Here is a 25,774-nt window from a genome sequence, read left to right on the forward strand (position 1 = left end):
TAGTTGGGCACCCAAAACCTAAGGTTCTCTCTCCTGTCAGTTCCTCCCAAATATATTATTTCTTGGTCTGAAAGTATAAAAGTTATCTGCTTTGGTCACTTCTTAGATCCCATGCCTAAGAGACCAGCAAGAATTTCAAATATGTCTCTTTTTCTCCTGCTAATCTGTCTTGTGTCCAACCACAAGACATCAAGACGGATGGAGGGGGCAATTTCCCCTCCCCAGCACTGAGCATGAAGTCAAAGAGTGAAGTTGTATTAAACGAGAATTTAACTTAGGGCAATTCAAATTGATGTGTTCAGTTTCTGAAAAGATGAGGGGGAAAACCAAGGGGAAGAAGAGCAGGATGAAGGAAAGGGGATGGGAGAGAAATAATAATTTTAAAAATTGGTGGCTCCCCCCATCCCTACTTTCAATGTCCCAGACTGAGGGCGAGGTGAGAGAGAGACTGATGATGCATTTAGGCAAAATCATACTGTCCATGTTTATAAGTAAGACTGCTGTTTGGGAGCATGCATGGCCATGTGCCTGAATGTTATGGACAACTTAAGGGACCTTCCAGGCGAATTTCAGCCAGACACAAGTTTTTGCCTCTTCCATGCTGACTTTAGAACCTAGTCCCACGTAAGAGAAGATATTTCTCTACCATACTTAGCACAGCCCCAGAACATAAAGAGTGCTCGATCAGTGTTAGCTGCTATTACAATCACGGCTGTGGCCACTGCTGTCCTCCTCCACTTGAGGTTCCCCACACATACACCCACTGGGGAAGTCCCAATTTTCTTACAAGCTGGAGGAAAGCGAGCTGCTGAGGCAACGTTATCTGTAGACCGCAGGCAAAGGGGTTGATTTCCCACCTTGGAAGCTGTTAGGAAGCAACTGCTCAGAGCACTTAATTTCCTCCAATGGGACTATCAAAACTGCACAGCCAGCCCCCCTGTGCCAACCCTTGGAGTGGACCAGTGCCCTGAGAAGCGCGTGCATGGCCATCAGGAGACATGTCCGTTTGCTGATTTAGATGGAAATAAACGCTTATGAATGAATTATGGGTGTGAGTCGTCCGCTTATGGATGAGATGCAGCTGCAGCTGGGATGTGGCTGAGGGGCAAGACCGCAAAACGATGTGGCAAACGGCTCTTGGGTGCCCTTCCCCCACCCTGACGACGGAGTCTGACTCCTCTGCCAAAGCCCTGCTCAAACTCTGGTGCCGTCAAGGCCCCCCAGTCAGAATGACTCACTTCCTCCTTGATCTCTTCTCTGGCTTCATCCCTCAGAGTCCTCAGCAGCCTCTCTCTCATCTTGTTTTCATCTGCCTGAATCCATTTTCCCCAGCTTACCAATGAGTCATCACCGACTCAATGGACATGAGTTTGAGCAAACTCTAGGAGATAGTGAAGGACGGAAGCCTGGTGGGCTGCAGTTCGTGGGGTCGCAAAGAGTCAGACACAACTCTGCAACTGAACAACAACAATTTTCCCCAGTAGACAGTGGGAGGGAGGTAGCCAGAGGCAGGAGCAGCTATTATTCTCCTGGTGTTACCTGTGTTCAGCTCCTACATCTGCTCATTCTAGTCACGTGTCCTCAGCTGTCATCTAACCTTCACTGAGCCCTGGGTGACATCAGTTTTTTTGAAAGTGGGGACTGTCTTAGTTCATTCAAACTTCTATAACAGACTGCCATACGCTGTGTGGCTTACAAAAATAAACATCTCTCATAATTCTAAAGGCTGGGAAGTACAAGATGAAAATATTAGTGGATCAGGTGTTTCCTGGTTCATAGAGGGCTGTCCTTTTGCTGTGTCCTCACATGGTGGAAGGGCTGAGAGAGCTCTCTAGGGTCCCTTTTACAAAGGCACTAACCCCACTGATGAGGGCTCCACCCTCATGACTTAATCATCTCCCAAAGGTCAAACCTAAAAACATCACCACACTGGGGGCTAGGCTTCAGCACAGGAATTATGTGGGGGAGGGGGGATACAGCTTATTGTATTCCACGTTTGATAACCCCTAAATTCATGTTCTTCTCACATGCAAAGTACATTTACTCTATCCCAACACCTCCCAAAGAATTAACTGATTCCAGCATCAACTCTAGAGTCTGAAGTCCAAAGCTTCATCTAAACCTCACCTTGTTTAAATCACCCATGAGTGAGATTGGAAGTGAGATACATCCTGAGGCCAACTCCTCTCCAGCTGTGAAATGGAGAGACCTAGCAGTTATCTGCTCCCAAAATACAAAGGTGGGGCACGGGCAGGAGAGACATTACCATTCCAACAGGGAGAAACAGGAAAGAGGAAAGGGTGACAGATCTCAAGTAAGCCCCAAATCTAACAGAGCAAATAACGTTGAATTGGAAGGCTCAGGACTAATCCTCTTTGGCTGGATGCTCTGCCTTCCAGGCCCACTGGTAACATCGCCCCCAAGGCTTGGCAGGATGGCTCTGCTGGGGACCTGTATCTCTCCTGGGCTGGGGTCTCAGCCTTGGGGTTCTGGGAGGCCCCCTCTTTTCCAATCCAAGTGGAGGCAACTGTCCCCCCAGAGCCATGCACTCCGGGCTTGTGGCAGGAGTGACAGCCTTGCTGGTCTCTGAATCACCTTCCATGTCATTCTTCTCTTGTCCTGAAAAATAGTGCCTAGCCTCTTACTAATACTAATTAGTATTAACCTCCTTATCAAAGGGCTGTTTGGCCAACACCCTTAGCATTCTCATTTTTTGCAATATATACAGGATGAGAATTTTCCAAATCTTTAAATTCTGATTCCTCTTTGCTGAACAATTCCATCTTCAAATCATCTCTCCCTTCTCACATTTTATAAAGAGTCAGGAGAAACCAGGCTGCTTCTTTGATACTCTGCTTAGACATTTCCTCAAATATCCAACTTCATCACCTATAAGTTTTACCTTCTATAAAACAACAGGACCTGATCACAATTCAACCAAGTTTCCCTGGTTGTCCATATGGTAAAGAAACTGCCTGCAATTCAGGAGACCCAGGTTCAATCCCTGGGTCAGGAAGATCCCCTGGAGAAGGGGATCTATTCTCCAGGTATTCTTGACTGGAGAATAGAACCCACTATTCTCCAGGTATTCTTGACTGGAGAATCCCATGGACAGAGGAGCCTGGTCAGGAAGATCCCCTGGAGAAGGGGATCTATTCTCCAGGTATTCTTGACTGGAGAATAGAACCCACTATTCTCCAGGTATTCTTGACTGGAGAATCCCATGGACAGAGGAGCCTGGTGGGCTACAGTTCATGGCTCACAAAGAGTCGAACACAACTGAGTGATTAGCACACAAGAAGAATGGCCTTTTCCCAGCATCCAATAACGTGATCCTCATTTGCATGTAAGACCTCATCGGGATGGCCTTTACCGTCCATATTTCTACCAACATTCTGTTCAGGATGACTTAAGTATCTCCACGAAGATTGAAGCTTTCTCTACAGCTCCCCCGCTCTCTCTTTTTCTCTCAGTCCTCACCAGTATTGCCCCTATTCACAGTAATGCTGTGAAGGACAATAGGTTTTTTCTAGCAGGAGCCTCAAAATTCTTGCAACCTCTCTACCCACTACCCAGTTCCAAAGCTGCTTCCAAACTGTTAGCAGCACCCTACTTCTCAGAACCAATTCCTGTCTCAGTCTATTTAGGCTGCTATAACAGAATACTACAGACGGAGTAGCTGATAAACAGCAAACATTTATTTCTCACAGTTGGAGGCTAGGAAATCCAAGATCAAAGCCCTGGTAGATCTTTTGTCTAGTGACGGCGCACTTCCTGGTTCACAGTCAGCAGTCTTCTCACTGTGTCCTCACTTGGCCGAGGGGGCAAAAGAGCTCACTGGGGTCTCTGTTATGAGGGCACTAATCCCATTCATGACAGCTCTGCCACCCTGAATCACCCAAGTAACCTAATCACCCAAAGGCCCCAGCACCTAATACTATCTCATTTCAGACTGGGTTTCAACATACAAATTTTGGTGGGGGACGTATTCCATAGTGAGCCCATAGTGAGGGTAAGAGCTATCTTGTATACAGGACAGTTAAGTACGGCTGCCCAGCCCGTGCACTGCACAACTCCAACTCTGGGGATGGTCTCCATCCTTGCAATGCAAAGATACAATGCAATGATCACTCTCTGAAGAGCTTTGAAAGTGCAATCCCCAGTTGTAGCTGGTATGGCTATAATGCTCATCCAATGACTCTCTATTTCCCAGAATTATTGGGGGACAAGATGAAAAAATTAACAGGAAATAGATGTGAGTCCTTCCTCACCCTGGCCCTTGCATACTTCTACAAATAGCATGCCTGGGGAGAGGTCAGCACCAAAAGTCATTTATTAAACATTAAGCTGCCGGTGTTGTGCTGGGTGACTTAAAAAACAAGTTCCTGCCTATCTTGTCTTTATCTATTGGTTTTTTCCACATCCTCTCTGACTGCCCCCTGACCTTTTGAAATACCCTTGATAAAATTAGACACGAGAGCTTTAAATGGCTCCAAGCAGGCAATTCTATTGTGTATACCAAAGTTCAAATTCCTAGACCTAAATGACAAATCCAGTTCTAGCTTTAAACAAAAGAATTTGTCACTTAAACAACAACAAAATACAGAAAACAGCAGTTTTCATTGTCTTCCTCTGGCTCTGGAGATCACCATGCACACACTCACGACTGTGCATCAATGTTTCCCAGTTAATGAGCACCCAGTTTGGGCCAAACAACATGCTAGAAGCTTTCCTTACACACAGTACCTCCAGTGACTTCACTGCAATGGAATAAATTTGGAATAAATCGCAAAGGCCTTCTGAGAGCTGCTGATGCATGAACTGCCCCCACCCGCTTCTCAACCCCACCTCTAACCACCTCTCTTGTTTGCCAGCCTTGCTGGCTTCCCTTCAGCTCCTGCCCCTGCCTGCCTCTGGACCTCGGCACTTGGTCTCCCCACAGGTCTGTGCAGAACCCAGGCCTTTTGTCTCTTTCAGGTCAGAGATCGAGTGTCACCTCCTGCAGGAGGTCTTCCCTGAACACCACTGCTGAAGCGTTCACCTTCACAAGTGCCCCAGTGCCTTCACTGTGCTTCCAGATAGCAACTCGCTCATCGGCTTTATCCCTCCCGCTGTCAGCTCCAGCTCAGGGACCTCTCTGGCCACAGGCACTGAAATACCCAGTGCCCATAGCAGTGTCTGGCTAGCCTCATGGAGTCCTCAGATACATCTTAAACACAGGAGGTCTCTGGTTTGTGGCTTCCCACAAGCCCAGGAGGCAGACACTGTCTGACGTCTTCACAGGGGAGAGCCTTGGAGAGGCTGCAGCAGAGCTCTGAAGCCAGGGCTCCTTGCCTGGGGCCTGAGTTCAGGCTGGGGTATGCACTTCCCCTCATCCTTCACATGCCAAGCCCTGTCCTCAATGCTTATAGACACTGACCCGGTAAGTCCAACAAGCATCCTGAGACGCACTGTTCCGATCCCTGTTGTCAGGGGAAAAGTGGAGACAGAGAGGCGGAGTGACTTGACCATGTCACAGACCTTAGAGATGGCAGGGCTGGGAGTGGAACCCTGGTGGGGAGGGTCCTGGAGTGAACACTCTGCAGCCTCTCTCCTCACCGATGACAGCACTCACTGCCTGGAGCGCGTCCCATCTGACTTCCTTCAGGCCTCGGGACCAAGGGCATGTGGACAGGAATGCCTTCCTGGCACCCGAGGTAAGTGGTTCCCTCCAGGCTGCAGCCTACAGCTCTGTGCCCGTGAAGTCGCACAGTCACATCTGACTCTTTGCGACCCCATGGACTGTAACTCGCCAGACTCCTCTGTCCATGGGTTTCTCCAGGCAAGAACACCAGAGTGGGTGGCCAAGCCCTCCTGCAGGAGATCTTCCCCACCCAGGGATCGAACTCATGTCTCTTATGTCTCCTGCATTGGCAGGAGGGTTCTTTACCTCTAGCACCACCTGGGAAGCCTTACAGCTCTCTAGCCTGCTGTAACTTGTTGACTTAGTACTTAGCACTGTCTGACATATTTTACCGTATTTAATCAAATATAAGATTTCATCAACTCTAAGACCTACCATTATGCATCTCTAAAAAGGCTGAAAAATACCAATCATCATGACGTGATACCTATAACTTCATCAGAGATCTTCAAATGTTAAAACTGTGCCTCTCAGAATCAGTGTTATACCATATATCTATTTATTTGCTCACTGTCCTTCTATCCCCACTAGAATAGAAGCTTCATGACAGCAGGAATTCAGTGGTTTGGTTTATTACCATATTTCAAGATCAGAGAGTCAGGTTTTCAATGAAGATGTACTGAAATGAATTGAACCGAACCACTCTCTATGAGGCAAGTACTACTATTACCTCCATTGTACAGATGAGAACAACTGAGATACATAGAGGTCAAGGAACTGACCCAAAATCACACAGCTAGCAAGCTCCTGACTTATCTTCAGATAGTTCAGAACACATTGTTCCCAGGGGGACAAAATTTAGAGAGTTGCACAAAACAGTTTTAAAGCTGCTTCAATTTGTTTTGATTTTAGTGGAATTTGTGTGTGTTGTGGTTGTTGTTGCTTAAGCAAAAAGTCATGTCCGACTCTTTGCAACCCTATGGACTGTAGCCCATCAGACATCTCTGTCCATGGGATTTCCTAGGCAACAATACTGAACTGGGTTGCCACTTCTCTCTCCAGGAGATCTTCCCAACCCAGGGATTCCTGCATTGCAGGTAGATTCTTTATTGCTGGGCCACCAGGGTATCCCAATTTGGGTGTGGGGTACTGTAAAACAAGTCTTGGGCCAAGACATCTTTCAGAATCAGTTCTTTATGAAGTGTAATTAGAATGCATGGTCTAAGGGGATGAATGTTCAAAATCACACTGTTTTGGTCATCTGCTCTACCCAGGCTATAAGCTCATATAAGCCAAAACAAGCTTAAATATGGTCTCTGAGACCAAATTCATTTGTCTAATTCATCTGACAATAAAGCATTAGGAAATGTCGAACTAGTCTGGCCGCATGCTGAACTAACTGAGTATTGCCTATGGCTTGCCGTCAAGATCTCAGTTAGAGTAAGATACGACAGGGCGAGAACAGGTGAAGGGACCTTCTTGCCCATTTGAAATCTTGGTTCAGTTCAGTTCAGTTCAGTTGCTCAATCATGTCCGACTCTTTGCGACCCCAGTGACCGCAGTACACCAGGCCTCCCTGTCCGTCACCAACTGCTTGAGTTTACTCAAACTTATATCCATTGAGTCGGTGATGCCATCCAACCATCTCATCCTCTGGTGTCTCCTTCTTCTCCCTCCTTCAATCTTTCCCAGCATCAGGGTCTCTTCAAATGAGTTAGTTCTTCACATCAGGTGGCCAGAGTAGTGGAGTTTCAGCTTCAGCATCAGTCCTTCCAACGAATATTCAGGACTGAATTCCTTTAGGATGGACTGGTTGGATCTCCTTGCAGTCCAAGGGACTCTCAAGGAGTTCTCTCCAACACCACAGTTCAAAGGCATCAAATCTTTAGCACTCAGCTTTCTTTATAGTCCAACTCTCACATCCATACATGACTACTGGAAAAACCATAGCTTTGACTAGCATACCTTTGTTGACAAAGTAATGTCTCTGCTTTTTAATATGCTGTCTAGGTTGCTCATAACTCCCAAGGAGTAAGCATCAATTTCCTGGGTGCAGTCACCATCTGCAGTGATTTTGGAGCCCAACAAAATAAAGTCTGACACTGTTTCCACTGTTTCCCTATCTATTTGCCATGAAGTGATGGGACCAGTTGCCATGATCTTAGTTTTCTGAATGTCAAGCTTTAAGCCAACTTTTTCACTCTCCTCTTTCACTTTCATTAAGAGGTTCTTTAGTTCTTCTTTGCTTTCTGCCATAAGGGTGATGTCATCTGCATATCCGAGGTTATTGATATGTCTCCCAGCAACCTTGATTTCAGCTTGTGCTTCCTCCAGCCCAGCATTTCTCATGATGTACTCTGCATATAAGTTAAACAAGCAAGGTGACAATATACAGCCTTGATGTACTCCTTTCCCAATTTGGAACAAGTCTGTTGTTCCATGTCCAGTTCTAACTGTTGCTTCCTGACCTGCATACAGATTTCTCAGGAGGCAGGTCAGGTGGTCTGGTATTCCCACCTCTTTCAGAATTTTCCAGAGTTTGTGGTCTACACAGTCAAAGGCTTTGGCATAGTCAATAAAGCAGAAGTAGATGTTTTTCTGGAACTCTCTTACTTTTTCAATGATCCAACATATGTTGGCAATTTGATCTCTGGTTCCTCTGCCTTTTCCAAAATCAACTTGAACATCTGGAAGTTCACGGTTCGTGTACTATTGATCCCTGGCTTGGAGAATTTTGAGCATTACTTTACTAACGTGTGAGATGAGTGCAATTGTGTGGTAGTTTAGGCATTCTTTGGGATTGCCTTTCTTAGGGATTGGAATGAAAACTGACCTTTTCTTGTCCTGTGGCCACTGCTGAGTTTTCCAAATTTGCTGGCATATTGAGTGCAGCACTTTCACAGCATCATCTTTCAGGATTTGAAATAGCTCAACTGGAATTCCATCACCTCCCCTAGCTTTGTTCATAGTGGTGCTTCCTAAGGTCCATTTGACTTTGCATTCCAAGATGTCTGGCCCTAGGTAGGCGATCACACCATCGTGGTTATATGGGTCGTGAAGATCTTTTTTGTATAGTTCTTCTGTGTATTCTTGCCACCTCCTCTTGATATCTTCTGCCTCTGTTAGATCCATACCATTTCTGTCCTTTATCAAGCCCATCTTTGCATGAAATGTTCCCTTGGAATCTCTAGTTTTCTTGAATAGATCTCTAGTCTTTCCCATTCTATTGTTTTCCTCTATTTCTTTGCATTGATCACTGAGGAAGGCTTTCTCATCCCTCCTTGCTGTTCTTTGGAACTCTGCATTCAAATGGGAATATCTTCCCTTTTCTCCTTTGCTTTTCACTTCTCTTCTTTTCTCAGCTATTTGTAAGGCCTCCTCAGACAGCCATTTTGCTTTTTTGCATTTCTTTTTCTTGGAAATGATCTTGATCCCTGTCTCCTGTACAATGTCACAAACCTCTGTCCATAGTTCTTCAGGCACTCTTTATCAGACCTAATCCCTTGACTCTATTTGTCACTTCCACTGTACAACTGTAAGGGATTTGATTTAGGTCATACCTGAATGGTCTAGTGGTTTCCCCCACTTTCTTCATTTTAAGTCTGAATTTGGCAATAAGGAGTTCATGATCTGAGCCACAGTCAGCTCCTGGTCTTGTTTTTGCTGACTGTATAGAGCTTCTTCATCTTTGGCTGCAAAAAATATAATCAATCTGATTTCAATATTGACCATCTGGTGATGTCCATGTGTAGAGTCTTCTCTTGTGTTGTTGGAAGAAGGTGTTTGCCATGACCAGTGCGTTCTCTTGGCAAAACTCTATTAGCCTTTGCCCTGCTTCATTCTGTACTCCAAGGCCAAATTTGCCTGTTACTCCAGGTGTTTCTTGACTTCCTACTTTTGCATACTAGTCCCCTATAATGAAAACGACATCTTTTTGGGTGCTAGTTCTAGAAGGTCTTGTAGGTCTTCATAGAACTGTTCAACTTCAGCTTCTTCAGCATTACTAGTCAGGGCATAGGCTTGGATTACTGTGATATAGAGTGGTTTACCTTGGAAACAAACAGATCATTCTGTCGTTTTTGAGATTGCATCCAAGTATTTCATTTTGGACTCTTTTGTTGACTATGATGGCTACTCCATTTCTTCTAAGGGATTCTTGCCCACAGTAGTATGGTAGAATTTCTGAGTGAAATTCACACATTCCAGTCCATTTTAGTTCGCTGATTCCTAGAATGTCGACATTCACTCTTGCCATCTCCTATTTGACCACTTCCAATTTGCCTTGATTCATGGATCTAACATTCCAGGTTCCTATGCAATATTGCTCTTTACAGCATCAGACTTTGCTTCTATCACCAGTCACATCCACAACTTGGTGTTGTTTTTGCTTTGGCTCCATCTCTTCATTCTTTCTGGAGTTATTTCTCCACTGATCTCCAGTAGCATATTGGGCACCTACCAACCTGGGGTGTTCCTCTTTCAGTGTCCTATCTTTTTGCCTTTTCTTACTGTTCATGGGTTTCTCAAGGCAAGAATACTGAAGTGGTTTGCCATTCCCTTCTCCTGTGGACCACATTTTGTCAGAACTCTACCCCATGACACATCCGTCTTGGGTGGCTCTACACAGCATGGTTCATAGTTGCATTGAGTTCTATTGATTCTTAGTAGTTAATTTCTATAACGCCCCAGGGTGAGAGCTCTTCATTAGAGTGCCCCCTTCATGTGGGGTTCCAACATGCTAGGACATCTCCGTGTTCCTTTGAAGCATAAAGACGAAATGTTTATGAAGAGCTCTCTGATCCCTCATCCTGGACTGTTACAAACATCCACAGCTGAGCACTCTTTTTTTTTTTCCTAAATAAAAAACAAAGCATACTTTAATAAGTCACCTGCATGCTCATTGGTCGGTCTTTATTGGCTGGTGGCTTTGACTTAACTGGTTTGCTTGCTGAATCCATCCAAAAGTCCCATGTCAATAGAGGTATGTTCACAGAAGGGGTCTATCATTTTATGGTGCCAGTACCAGATAAAACAGTTATTTAAAGACTGTCAGCTGGTGTAACATAAAGCTCATTATTAAGGGCAAAACCTCATGTTTATGCACAATTGCAAACAGTTACATTTAAACTGGCCAGCAGGGGCCCAGTAAAAGTGACTGCCTGACACTGCCACCAGAAGTTCCTTGGTTTTGAGTACCTCACATTGCATTCTTGTTTTTCTGTACTAAAACTGCCGTAACCTGTAAAATGAAGGAACCATAAAAGCAAGTGGACTAGAAAACCCTACAGAAACATGAGATGCCACTCCTGGTATATTCTATTAGGTGCTTATTCCACAAGGGGTACATAAAATGCAAGGTGCCAGTCTTCTCACCTCAGTTTGTGTCTGTAATGGGAGGCATATGCCCACCTGGTCCACTGGAAACAGTTGATCAACAGGTAAAATGATCTTGAGATTCCTGGTGGAAATTTTGTACAAGAGGACTCTAAGCTGATCTGGGCCCAGGTTGTGCTAAAGATACCAGCAATGTTTACCCTTCATGGAGTGCTTACTGGATGCCAGACACTATACTATACCCTTTATAAACATAATATTGATGTACACACACAATTCTAATCATTAAATCTCCTGCTTTCTTTTCTTCCTAGCACTAAATACTGTCTGATGATTGTGTATATAACTACTTTATTTTCTTACCCTCTGTCTCCCCAACTAGACTGTATATCTGTGAGACTGGGTACCTTGTCTTTCTTATTCCTTGATGTAGTCTTGGTGCCTAGAACATTAGTCAGTACATAGTGAGTTCCCAATTATGTACTGATGAATAGTGATGAAAACTGACAGCAAGTCTATGTGAGATATCATTACTCCCATTTTACAGATGAGGAAACTGAGGCCCAGAAAGACAAATGACTTGCACAAGGTAATAACATGCACACAGATAACTGACAGAGCTAGAATATAAATCTGGTCTAGCAGTTTCCAAAGATGGACCTTCTGGACTATTCTAGACAATACCATTTGGCAGTGGGAGGCTGGAGCTGGCCTTTTATGGAGGGCCAAGCTTTCTAACGTTGAATTCAGTGACTTCACTTTGCTGGCCTGATATTTAAGTGTCATGGCACCAGTGTTTATACCACGGAAACCGGCAGAGCACTACCAGCCAGGCTTCCTCTTAGGAGCGGCAAGTTCCGCAGCCCCCCTCTGGATATCTGTGAGTCAAGCATGCTTTGTTGTTTTGGGCCTCTTTTACACATGTGTGCTCAGCTGCTTCTGCCGTGTCTGAATCTTTGTGACCCCGTGTACTGTAGCCCGCCAGGCTCCTCTGTCCACGGGATTTCCCAGGCAAGAATACTGAAGTGGGTTGCCATTTCCCCATCCAGGGGATCTTCCTGACCCAGGGATCAGACCGGGGTCTCCTGCATTGCAGGTAGAGTCTTTAACCGCTGAGCCACTGGGGACACCCTTTGTGCCTCTTACTGATTCTTAAATTCTCAAAGACCTCCTTCTTCCTCCCAGTCCCCTTTCTCTGAATCTTCTCTTTTTATAATGTCTGCTCAGAAGCGGAAGCAGGCGTATGGCTGGGGCGGGAAGGGAAGCTGTAATTCTCTCAGTGGGCTGCTATCCAGACTTGAGGTCCTAGCACTGCTGGGTCTTCCCATGTAATTGGTCCTTATTCCTTACAGATGGAAACACAAAGAACCCTGGGCAATCCACCCTCGTGAAGAGCTTTCCCCAGGGTGACTTGTGGAGGTGTAAGTCCTCCCTTACACACTGAAACCATAATCAGAGAAAACTAGCCAATTTGATCACATGGACCACAGCCTTGTCTAACTCATGAAACTAAGACATGCCGTGTGGGGCCACCCAAGACGGATGGTCATGGTGGAGAGGTCTGACAGAATGTGGTCCACTGGAGAAGGGAATGGCAAACCACTTCAGTATTCTTGCCTTGAGAACCCCATGAACAGTATGAAAAGGCAAAATGACAGGATACTGAAAGAGGAACTCTCCAGGTCCATAGGTGCCCAATATGCTACTGGAGATGAGTGGAGAAATAACTCCAGAAAGAATGAAGAGATGGAGCCAAAGCAAAAACAACACCCAGTTGTAGATGTGACTGGTGGTAGAAGCCAGGTCTGATGATGTAAAGAGCAATATTGCATAGGAACCTGGAATGTTAGATCCATGAATCAAGGCAAATTGGAAGTGGTCAAACAAGAGGTGGCAAGAGTGAATGTCGACATTCTAGGAATCAGCGAATTAAAATGGACTGGAATGGGAGAATGTAATTCAGATGACCATTATATATACTACTGGGGGCAGGAATCCCTTAGAAGAAATGAAGTAGCCATCAAGGTCAACAAAAGAGTCTGAAATGCAGTACTTGGATGCAATCTCAAAAATGACAGAATGATCTCTGTTCATTTCCAAGGCAAACCATTCAATATCAGGGTAATCCAAATGTATGCCCCAACCAGTGACACTGAAGAAGCTGAAGTTGAATGGTTCTATGAAGACCTACAAGACCTTTTAGAACTAACACCCAAAAAAGATGTCCTTTTCATTATAGGGGACTAGTATGCAAAAGTAGGAAGTCAAGAAACACCTGGCCTTGGTGTACGGAAAGAAGCAGGGCAAAGGCTAATAGAGTTTTGCCAAGAGAACGCACTGGTCATAGCAAACACCCTCTTCCAACAACGCAAGAGAAGACTCTACACATGGACATCACCAGATGGTCAACACCGAAATCAGACTGATTATATTCTTTGCAGCCAAAGATGAAGAAGCTCTATACAGTCAGTAAAAACAAGACCAGGAGCTGACTGTGGCTCAGATCATGAACTCCTTATTGCCAAATTCAGACCTAAATTGAAGAAAGTGGGGAAAACCACTAGACCATTCAGGTATGACCTAAACCTAATCCCTTATGATTATACAGTAGAAGTGAGAAATAGATTTAAGGGACTAAATCTGATAGACAGAGTGCCTGATGGACTATGGACAGAGGTTCATGACATTGTACAGGAGACAGGGACCAAGACCATCCCCATGGAAAAGAAATGCAAAAAAGCAAAATGGCTGTCTGAGGAGGCCTTACAAATAGCTGTGAAAAGAAGAGAAGCAAAAAGCAAAAGAGAAAAGGGAAGATATTCCCATTTGAATGCAGAGTTCAAAGAATAGCAAGGAGAGATAAGAAAGCCTTCCTCAGTGATCAATGCAAAGAAATAGAGGAAAACAATAGAATGGGAAAGACTAGAGATCTATTCATGAAAATTAGAGATACCAAGGGAACATTTCATGCAAAGATGGGCTTGATAAGGGACAGAAACGGTATGGACCTAACAGAAGCAGAAGATACAAGAAGAGGTGGCAAGAATACACAGAAGGACTGTACAAAAAAGATCTTCATGACCCAGATAATCATGATGGTGTGATCACTCACCTAGAGCCAGACATCCTGGAATGTGAAGTCAAGTGGGCCTTAGAAAGCATCACTATGAACAAAGCTAGTGGAGGTGATGGGATTCCAGTTGAGCTATTTCAAGATCTTCATGACCCAGATAATCATGATGGTGTGATTACTACCTAAAGCCAGACATCCTGGAATGTGAAGTCAAGTGGGCCTTAGGAAGCATTACTATGAACAAAGCTAGTGGAGGTGATGAAATTCCAGTTGAGCTATTTCAAATCCTGAAAGATGATGCCGTGAAAGTACTGCACTCATTATGCCAGCAAATTTGGAAAACTCAGCAGTGGCCACAGGACTGGAAAAGGTCAGTTTTCATTCCAATCCCTAAGAAAGGCAATGCCAAAGAATGCTCAAACTACTGCACAACTGCACTCATCTCACCTGCTAGTAAAGTCATGCTCAAAATTCTCCATGCCAGGCTTCAGCAATATATGAACCGTGAACTTCCAGATGTTCAAGCTGGTTTTAGAAAAGGAAGAGGAACCAGAGATCAAATTGCCAACATCCGCTGGATCATCGAACAAGCAAGAGAGTTTCAGAAAAACATCTATTTCTGCTTTATTGACTACACCAAAGCCTTTGATCATGATCATGTGTGGATCATGATAAACTGTGGAAAATTCTGAAAGAGATGGGAATACCAGACCACCTGACCTGCCTCTTGAGAAACCTGTATGCAGGTCAGGAAGCAACAGTTAGAACTGGACATGGAACAACAGACTGGTTCCAAATCGGCAAAGGAGTACGTCAAGGCTGTATATTGTCACCCTACTTATTTAACTTATATGCAGAGTACATCATGAGAAACGCTGGGCTGGAGGAAGGACAAGCTGTAACCAAGATTGCCGGGAGAAATATCAATAACCTCAGATATGCAGATGACACCACCCTTAAGGCAGAAAGTGAAGAGGAACTAAAAAGCCTCTTGATGAAAGTGAAAGAGGAGAGTGAAAAAGTTGGCTTAAAGCTTAACATTCAGAAACTAAGATCATGGCATCTGGTCCCATCACTTCATGGCAAATAGATGGGGAAACAGTGGAAACAGTGTCAGACTATTTTGTTGGGCTCCAAAATCACTGCAGATGGTGATTGCAGCCATGAAATTAAAAGACGCTTACTCCTTGGAAGGAAAGTTATGACCAACCTAGATAGCATAATAAAAAGCAGAGACATTACTTTGCCAACAAAGGTCCATCTATTTAAGGCTATGGTTTTTCCAGTGGTCATCTATGGATGTAAGAGTTGGACTATAAAGAAAGCTGAGCACTGAAGACTTGATGCTTTTGAACTGTGGTGTTGGAGAAGACTCTTGAGAGTCCCTTGGACTGCAATGAGATCCAACCAGTCCATCCTAAAGGAGATCAATCCCGGTGTTCATTGGAAGGACTGATGCTAAAGCTGAAACTCCAATACTTTGGCCACCTCATGCAAAGAGCTGACTCATTGGAAAAGACCCTGATGCTGGCAGGGATTGGGGGCAGGAGGAGAAGGGGTCCACAGAGGATGAGATGGCTGGATATCATCACTGACTCGATGGACATGAGTTTGAGTAAACACCGAAGAGTTGGTGGTGGACAGGGAGGCCTGGCATGCTGAGATTCATGGGGTTGCAAAGAGTCGGACACGACTGAGCGACTGAACTGACTGAAGTCCTCCATTCCTTCTTTAACCTTTCAGAGGTATAATTATCAAGTAGGGGAGGACATCTACTAGGTTTCCCTTTCCCTGCCTCTCGTCTGGTTTGGACTGGGGCATTCCATCTGTTTGGCAGCCTCAAGAAATTGTTGGGCGATGCTCAGAGAATACTAGGTGATGTTGATCACAGAAGCCCACTATCCACCTGCCAGCCCTGTGTGAGGACCAAGCTGCTTGTAAGCCAGGGTGGCAACAAATCTTTCAAGAGGCTGTTTGAAAATGCTTTATGGCACGTAGGGTTACAAGGCTCTAGCTGAACAAATGGAAAAATTAGTCTACCTTAAAATAGCCAAGGCAAGTAATTTTCTATCACCTTGTTTCTTAAATGTACTTAACGTCCAGAATCTGGGCCTCCCAAAATATGGCTAAGGGTCATCAGTTAAAATGGCAACTTGAAGATTAAAAAAAAAAAAAAAAAAAAAAAAAACAGAAAAAACTTCCACTTTATTTATTTATTTTTTAAAAAACTTCCACTTTAATAATTGCTTCTAAAATGATGCCATCAGCCCTTCTGTTCAGAATAAGGGAAGTTAGGAATGAAAAGACATCAATTATTATTTCTTGAATTTAACAGCCTTGAGCCAGTCTAGGAACAGGAGTCTTATCCCACATCTACTTAGGCTCAGCCACAGCTCTCCCTGACCAGCTCCACCCTCCACCCCCACGCCAGGGGTTTCCCAAGGTCTCATAGCTTAGGTTTGGTTTCCTTCTGGTTTTTCTTGAATGGAATGGTTTGCTTTCTAACTCCTTTCTCCAGATTTCTAAATTAGTCTTCACCACACAAAGCAAGTTAGTGATGACAACCAGAGAGGCAGTCTGCTATTTTCTTGTGTTCTTTTTCTCTTCCTCTTTCTTGAACATTTTTGCTCTTCTTTTTACATTTCCTTTATTCATTCACTCATTCATTTATCCTATTCCATTGCTTCAATAAAGATCTGTTATTAAACAGATACAGCCACTATGGAGAACAGCATGGAAATTCCTTAAAAAATTACGAGTAAACTACCATATGACCCAGGAATCCCACTACTGTGCATATACCCTGAGAAAAAAACAGAATTCAAAAAGACACATGTATCTCAACGTTCACCGCAACACTATTTACAATAGCCAGGACATGGAAGCAACCTAGATGTCCATCAATAGATGAATGGATAAAGAAGTTGTGGTACATATATAAATGGAATATTACTCAGCCATAAAAAGGAATGGATTTGAATCAGTTGAACTAAGGTGGATGAACCTACAGCCTGTTACACAGAGTGAAGTAAGTCAAAGAGAACGAATATATATGGAATCTAGAAAAATGGTACTGATCAAACTATTTGCAGGGTAGGAATAGAGACACAGATAGAGAACAATGGATGAAGGAGAGGGTAGATGAATTGAGAGAGTAGCATCAAAACATATACGTTACCATGTGTAAAACAGATAGCTAGGGGGAAGTCGCTATAACACAGGGAGCCCAACCCAGTGCTCTGTGACAACCTAGGCGGGTGGCATAGAGTATGAGAAGGAAGGAGGTTCAAGAGGGAGGGGATATATATGTAGACTTATAGCTGATTCACATTGCTGTTTGGTAGAAACCAACACAACATTGTAAAGCAATTATCCTCCAATTAAAAATTTTAAAAGCTCTATTAAATAAAATATATGCATCACAAACTAAGAATGCTAAATCCTACGGATACCAGGGATTTGGCCTGCAAAGGGTTTACGCTTATGGGAGGAGAGCCACAAAAGTACAAGCAGAGGGGAAAAAGTAGGACACTGTTGGTGTGTGCAGGAATGCCCCTAAGGGTTGGAGAAGGCTGTATCTGACCTATGACCTGAAAGATGAGCAGGAGTTTGCAGAAGTAAAGGGGAAGAGTGTTCCAGACTGTGACAGCAGGTGCCAAGGCCCTGAGGCACAAGGCAGCATGGCTCCAGAAAGAGGCTGAAATGAGCACTGCAGGGTGGAGGTATGAGGCAACTAATGGCAAGAGATGTGGCTGGAGAAATTAGGAGGGGCTACATAATAGGGATCTAGCACACCAAGGCAGGGAGGTGGGACTGGATTCAGAAGGTGATGGGAAGGTTGGAGCTGTGAGTGACACAATGAATAAAAAGCAAAGGTGGGGTTAACTCATTTCCTACCACACAGTCATGGCCACCCTTCAACAGAGGCCTCTGAGTTTCTCTTGATGGCTGGTGTCATTACTGAATGAGTCATCTGGCCTTAATGTTGATGACTGGGGGTGAGGGTAGGGGGGAGGATGAACATGACTCACAGGGGGCTGAAAATAAACCAGCCCTATTACTTTAGATGCAAATGAGAATAAATGGAATTTCTGGGGCTCACTGTAGCTGGTCTTTTTTGAGGAGGAGAGGGCTGGATACTGAGATACAGGGTCTACTGAACATTATAACATCTTCCCTGCACCTCTTGGCAGGCAAATTACTTCACAGGCCATGAAAATGAGTCACTAAATTCTAAACCTTGGTTGAGAAAAGCAAGTTTGATAAATGTGTCCAGCTACTGGAATAAAGACCCAGAATGCAGGCAAATCATGAAGTTCAGATGGTGCCAATGCAAAAGCAGCCCCAGATCTGCATTTAGTGTTCCACACACACTCACACACACACTTATGTGCACACACCCTCCCTTTCTTTCCTTGAAATATCAGTTGCAAATGTCAATGCCTAGAATATCTCATGCCTACAAAGTGATACAATTATAAGTGACCAAAAGGTGAGACAGAGGTGTGTTTAGGAGAGTTGGGGGTAGCCCAGAAAATAAAAAAGTAAAGAAGAAAAAAAATCAGTCAAGAAGAACCATGAATCCAAACATCACATTTCAAGATGTTTTAGTACTTTGTGGATTTATATCACTTCCAAATGTATTAGTCACTTAGTCATGTCCAGTTCTTTGCAACCCCATGGACTGTAGCCCACAAGGCTCCTCTGTCCATGGCATTCTCCAGGCAAGAATACTAGAATGGGTTGCCATTTCTTTCTGCAGGGCTTCTTCCCAAGCCAGGGATCTAACCCAGGTCTCCTGCATTGCAGGTAGATTCTTTACTGTCTGAGCCATCAAGGAAGCCCCATTTCATCTCAAAATTCCTGCAGTATTTTTACATATTTAAAAGACAGAATGGTACATCCCTGATTTTACTCTCTGGAAAAACCTACTCTGATGTTATCACTTGTGGGAGTGACCTGGCCTTTAATTTTTGACCAAACACCTAGGTTACAGAGCTTAAATCATTTTGGAAGGCCTGATTAGCTTGTCCAGCGCTAACTAGTACCTTTCTTGGCATTCTTGTCCACCTCCTATTTCATGACTGAGAATAGTAGAGCCTGCTTTTGCAAATATATTATGTTAAATCTAAGAGGTTTTTAAAAATTTTTAAAGGCAGACTTAGTGGAGAAGAGGCTGTATAGAGAAGAGTCCCCAGTACACCCTTAGGTTGAGCCCCTTCAGCCAGCAGTAAGCACATAACCCTCTTTTGTCATGGAAGGGTTCTCTGGATGATCCAGACACTTCCATGCATTTTTTAAAAAAAGAATGAGCATCTTTCAAAATGGCGCCTCCTGATAACCAATGACTCCCAGGGACGCCGAACACGCCCATCATTTGTCAGGGAATTTGGTACCATGTAAAAGACATTCCCCAAGAAAGCACCTCCTCCTTCCATGTAGTTTTCTTGAGTCAAACTCCAAAGGCCATCCCTGTTGTGAAAGCTCCCTCTGGCAAGAAGTTAAAACTGAAGTTATCTTGGCAAAACAGGAAATTATTTTGGGGGTGGGGGACAGAATTAAACTTGGGTAGTTTTTGTTCACAGCTTCAGCTGGGAGAGAGAGTGTTCACATTTAGTTTGGAGTTTATGAGTTCATATTTTATAATTAACGTTGCCAACAGGGGAGTTTGATTAATACCAAGCAGTGGATTTTGAGCAATGTTCCATACAAATTGCCAAATTTAGCAATAAAATAAATTGGTTATGTGAACATAATTAGTAGGATGACTACTTAAAATTCAAAACCGAATGTGAATAATTCCAAATCATCTGAGCCACAAATCCATTATTTGTATAGAAGGGAGAAAGTATAGCATTTGGGTTTTATTTTGCCCTCAACCACAATGTTATTCAGCACCAAGCTGAACATAATGAAACTTCTACAATGGGCTGTGACAATATTTTAGAGCAACCCAGAAACACACACAGACGCATGTGCATGCACACATGCAAAGTGAATGTAATAAAGATAAGAAATGCTAAACTGAGTTTCCATTGTAAACGTAAAAATCTATAACAAAATTTTTACACAAATGCTGTACTACATTTTTCTGATGCACCATACATAAACCTATGGCACAAAATTACTCAGGAGAGCCTCTTGCCTTTAAATATTCACAGTACCTTATTGTCACCCTGGACTTCTCCGAGCCTTTGCTGAAGTTCTTTAATTTCTTCTCCCAGATGTTTATTTCGGTCCTGAGAATCTCTCAATAGTTGTGCAAGATTAGCCTGCAAATATCAACACATTATGAAATATAATCAGAAATGGAGGAGTGGAGAAATGTGAGGTTTTATTAGGCTTATTGCAGTCAGCATCCAAGCCCAGCTGAAGCACACAAAGCCCTTTAGAGTAAACACATGTACGAATATAGCAGGTGTGAAAATTACGCCACTACAACCGCATGGAGGGAAATAAAATTGGCCACGAACCTCAATTTGGGGATGTTCTTTGTTTCCAGAACGGCTCACAGACAAGTGATGGAGGACTTGGTCTTACTTGACATTTTTTTTAAAAGAGCTCCTCATGAAAACTCTTACAAGCAGTCCTAGAGTTCAATGCTAACTTTGGGCCAACAAGAAAGGAAAAGTTTCATTTCCTTGTTTGGATAGTTTTTTCCTTCAAATAGATCATGTTTAATGAACTTTTCTTTGCCGCCTTAATGACCAGAATTTTGATCCAAAAAAAAATCTGTCCGACAAGAGACCGGTGAGGTATCATGATTGCAGAAATCAGGATCCAGGGTAATGCAACAACCTCCTGGGCTGCTTTGCTCACCTCCTTATTCCCCTGTTCTAGTCCCCAGGGTACCAAACAGCCAGGATGAGCGCCTTGCAGTCCAGTCTTTGTAATGGCATCGCTTCCTTAAGATTTCCCCCTGCTCAGACCAGATCCCGCTAGCCCACATGGGCAGTTCTCCCCTCCCTCAGTCCAGCTTCATCAACACATCACAGCCGGTTCCTCCGGACCGCATGAGCATCCTTTATCATGCTCCCGCCCTTCTCAGGTTCCCTGAACCTGAATTTACATCTGTTCCCACACTATGTGCATGCTTTCATCTACTCAAGCCTGTAACTTTTTGTTCAACTTTACCTCCCGTGGCTGCTGCTTCTATACTATTCCAATTTTGCTCATTTGTTCTAATTCTCACCTTGCTTACTGTGCTCTTATCTAACCTCAGCAAGAAGAAACGAACTAGTCAAAGGTAGAGATTCCTTTTCCTCCTTCCTAAGCCTCCAAGGACATTGCCCCAGGAAGTGCTCTCATTTCAGCAAATGTTTTTAAAGACTCCCGATGAATAAATGAACGAAGGAAGGAGGGACGCAAGCAAGCCAGCAATCAGAATATGACTTCCAAAGAGGCATTTTTCAGCAACAGTCATACAAGGGGTTTGAGAGTCATCTTTTCGATTCCTGCCCTGTGATAGCTGAGGAAACTCAAACCCAGAGACATTGTGGATGAGTGCAAATGCAGTTGGCTAAATCTCCAAAGACTTCAATGCTAATACTTCCAGGAATACTCAGTTATGTTAGGTAATCAAAGGGGAATGAAAGTGAAAGACTAATATAAAGACTAAACCTTGGCTCATCCTTGACTCCTCACTTTATTTCATCTCCCATGTTCCAGCCATTGGGATATCCAGCATCTCTACTGTCAAGGTAGGCCCCCATTCAGCTCCTCGCAAGCCCACTTTCTGGCTGTTCCCCACATAGTGCAGGCAGGACCCATCTCAGCATCGCTCCCTCTGTCGGTCCTCTTGGACTAGAATGCTCTCCCTCCCAGATACCTCTTGGCTCACTCCCTGACCTTTTGAAGGTCTTTGTTCAAAGTGCATCATTTCAAAGGGCCCACGTGGACCACTATCTAACGGTGCAAACTGCCCACCTCCCCTGAATGCCCAAGCCCTTTCCCCTGCACTACTTTTTATTTCCAGAGCACTTGCCATCTCTTAACATACTATGTAATTTACTTTCTTGTTTATTGCCATATGTTGACATATATTTATTGCTCAGTGTTTATTTCCTGTCTCTCTCTCCCTAGTAAGAGAGAAGTTCCATTAAGGGCAAGGAACTTTGTTCTCTCTACTGGTCTACCTCAAGAACCTAGTGGATGCTCCATAAATATTTCTTAAATTAAGGATAATACATTGAGTCTGAAGATTGTGGTCTTAGCCTAGAGAAATATCTGGAAAAATAAAATACTGAAACCAGTTCATGGAACGTAACATTGCATAGAAACCCCGTTCATCCCCACTTGGCAGGATTCAACACAGCCCTGATTTCCACTCGCTTATTTGTGAACATTACTCAAAAATGTGATTTAACTCTTAACCCCATATTTGCAAAGCTCATATCTTGTAATAGTTGTTTTCCAATTTTCCCAGATTCCTGTCCTTATCAGATAAAAATCTGGTGAAGGATAAGGAAAATTCACCCTCATTTTACAGGCAGGAGAGCAAAGAAACAAGAGATTCTGTGGTCAACAGACTACTTTGGGAAATTTCCCCAGAAGGAATCATAGACTAAGTTGGGTCCCAGTTCTGCCACTTACTGGACTGGGTGACCTTGAGTAAGTTTCTTAACTTCTTGAGTTTCTTCACCCATGAAATGGAGCTAACCATATGTACTTCAGGTATTAAACGGATACTTTCATTGAGTAATGAACCTAGGACATCTTCCACAGTGCTCGATGTATAGCAGGCACTGGTTAAAGGCTGGTCATCTCTGACTCTGCCCTTCCAGAGGCTCCAGCTCACTCCCTCAGCGGACAGTTGGGCAGATTGGCAGAAAGGCTCCTTGGATACAGCTGTCTCCTTTGTCATCCTGCCTCTGCACTCGGTCACCCATTCATTTAGACAACAAATATTTAGGGGGTGCCCACTATGTGTCAGGCACAATTTTTAGACTCAGGAGATACAACAGTGAGCAATACAAAGTCTTGTGAAATGAAATATTTCCTGCCATATCGGTGGGCAAGAAATGTCACAGCCATCCATGATTTCTGGCTTCCTAATGTGAATGAGGCTCCCAAAAGGGAACATCATGCCAGCGATCCGGCAGATGCCGCCACCCCCCAATGGCGATTGCTGAGGAGCTGGGGGTAGGGGGCTGCAAGAAGCAGCCATCCGCCACCCCTGTCACCCCTTAAGGTGAACAAGGAATTAAGGATGTAAACATTCTAGAAACAGGATTTGGCCCCAGATAGTTGAGGTGCATATGAAAGGAATGAATTCAGTGAGCCTGGAGGCTTGCATCTTCCCATACATAGAAGAACACTAAATTCCTTAGCTTGATATCTGGGTTTCCTAACTACTTAACAATAATCTGTGATGCTCAGACTGACTGCCTGGCCCCTTTATTGCAAACTTGTATATAGCCTGACTCTCTCCTGCCTCCTTGCAGCAGCTTTCTCAGAGCTTTTGAGATGCTGCCTCCCGGGCTCAGAATCCTTAAGATTCCCATCAAATCAAATAACTCTCTACTTTCAAAGTTGTGACGAATTTTTTAGTCCACAGCCCCTTGTTCCTGTAAACTTACATTTTAATAGATGACATTATATTAATTGTATTATATTACAACAAAATGAATAACGACTGATGAGTTAAAATGATGAATGCTATGTGAAACAAACACAGCAGGCAAAGGGAACAGTATGTGCCGGGGAAAGGCCATAGCAGGTGTCACAAGGAAGGCCACATTCAAACCAAGACTTGAAAAAGGAGGAACAGGCAAGTGTGAACCCTGTGGGTATCCTGGGGAAAGTTCCAGGTAGTGTGAAGGCAACCGGCTTCCTTCTCCCCCTCACATCACAAGATTCCCACTTTGGAAAACAGTTCAAAACCACTAGAGCAGGTTAACCCAGGGACTGCAGTAGAGAGATGATTCAATTCTTGATTTTCTTTTCCGGGTTCCTCCCCTCCTTCTTGCCGCTCTCCTGTGCTAGCACAGAGTATCACAAGCGGGCAGCCTCTCCTTTTCCTCTAGGGAACTCCAGAACACTTCCCAGACATTAGCTCAGCAAGCATAATCCCTCCCCAGCAGATGGAAGGACAGGCACCCCAGGCCAGAGGGACTGGCCCAGAGGCAGGATGCAAGGAGCAGCCCAGTGCTGGCTGGTGCGTGGCTGAAAGTGTCCTCAGGGAGTCTGCTGGCACCTGCACACAGCATCTCAGCACCCCATCTGCAGGAGACACAGCAAAATTCACCTTCACAGGAGCCTGCTTCTCTTAACACAGTGGAAGAGATGTTCAGAAGGAAACGCTTGTGGGAGCAACAGTGAAAGTTAACAAAAGACAAAAAAAAAAAAAAATCTGCAACATCTTTGACCTGCTCTTTCTGAATCAATCACTGCTTGAGCCTCTTAGGTGGGTGGGAACACCCTGACGTTTTTTGATGTAACCACAATAGCTTAACCCTCACAGCTTGAACTCTTGATGGTGAAAGACCCTGACCTCCAATTTGTCACAGATCAGTATTTGTGCAAAATACAATGGAGATCAATTCCTAGGAAAACTAATTGAAGAAGACCTCAAGGCCCCAAGTGTTTGTTAGGTTCACCTGACATAAAATCACACATACTAGCAAGGAAACTAGATTACTAGCAAGGAAATATATACATTTACCATATGTAAAATAGATAGCCAGTGGGAGTCTGATGTATGATGCAGGGAACCCAAAGCCAGTGCTCTGTGATAACCTGGAGGGATGGGTTGGGGAGGGAGGTGGGAAGGAGATCCAGAAGTGAGGGGACACATGTATGTCTATGGCTGATTCATGCTGATGTATGGCAGATGCCATTATGATACTGTAAATTAGTTATCTTCTAATTAAAAAAAAATTATTAACACCTGCTCTCATTTTCTGCACTTCTTTTTGTCACATGGACCAGAAATGGCAGCTTGCGGCCTTTCACTGATCCTGAGGCCCTGCTTTGAATAGCATTCAGCCCAGAGATACTTACTGGTATTTGGGTGTTACAGCAAGGCAGGCACCCAGTTTATATATCAAAGGTTCCAGTGATATGCGAAGTAGAGGACTGGGCTGCTTTAGGAAACAGCGATTCAGAGACACAGTGATGCGACTGTCAAACATTATTTACTCTGCAGCCTGGCTGAAAAGAAATCTACTAAAATAAAGTCAAGCATTTCGACAGAAGCTGCAAAACAATGGTTAATTAGAATCACATCGCCTCCAAGGGAATTCACCATAAATCTACCCCAGCTTTCAAACTGACCCTTGGGGTAGGGAAGGGTGGGGGAGACCCCCCCTTTTAAAGCAGGTGGCTGTAATTTTCTTTCCCATTTCATAGGCTGGCTTACTTGTCAATACACAATTCTTTTCTATTCAGTCCTTCCACCTCCTCAACTCCCAAACAATAACTTTGAAAACTAGAAAATGACTATTCTGATATGGTGCCTAATTCCTTGACATACACCTTAAAGAACAAAAAAAAAAAAAAAAAAGAGAGAGAGAAAGAAAGAAAAGTAGTACATTTCAAAGCACTCAAAATAGAGGAGAAAAGTTCACACAATTCTTTTGACCAAAAATAACACCCATGACTCACACACATTCACTATAACCATCCATCAAGCTAACACGCGGCGCCTGCTTATAATTTATCAGCTATGCAGAGCATTTGTCTCTGTGTTATTGAGAAGGACTCTGTGACCATCAGTTTAGAATAGCTGCACGATGTAAAGGCAA

The 25,774-nt window shown here is 43.9% G+C and overlaps 1 protein-coding gene across 4 annotated transcripts in view; it reads right to left on the reverse strand.

Annotated features, from left to right (window-relative positions):
• CCDC149 (coiled-coil domain containing 149) overlaps positions 1-25,774 on the reverse strand; it is a 127,984-nt gene that overhangs the window by 37,634 nt on the left and 64,576 nt on the right. For all 4 annotated transcript variants that reach the window (XM_061164478.1, XM_061164477.1, XM_061164476.1 and 1 more), the window contains exon 4: positions 20,195-20,302. In XM_061164478.1, coding sequence (XP_061020461.1) covers positions 20,195-20,302 — 108 coding nt within the window. The remainder of the gene's footprint in view (positions 1-20,194; positions 20,303-25,774) is intronic.

Source organism: Dama dama, chromosome 17, assembly GCF_033118175.1.
Source record: "Dama dama isolate Ldn47 chromosome 17, ASM3311817v1, whole genome shotgun sequence".
NCBI lineage: Eukaryota > Metazoa > Chordata > Mammalia > Artiodactyla > Cervidae > Dama > Dama dama.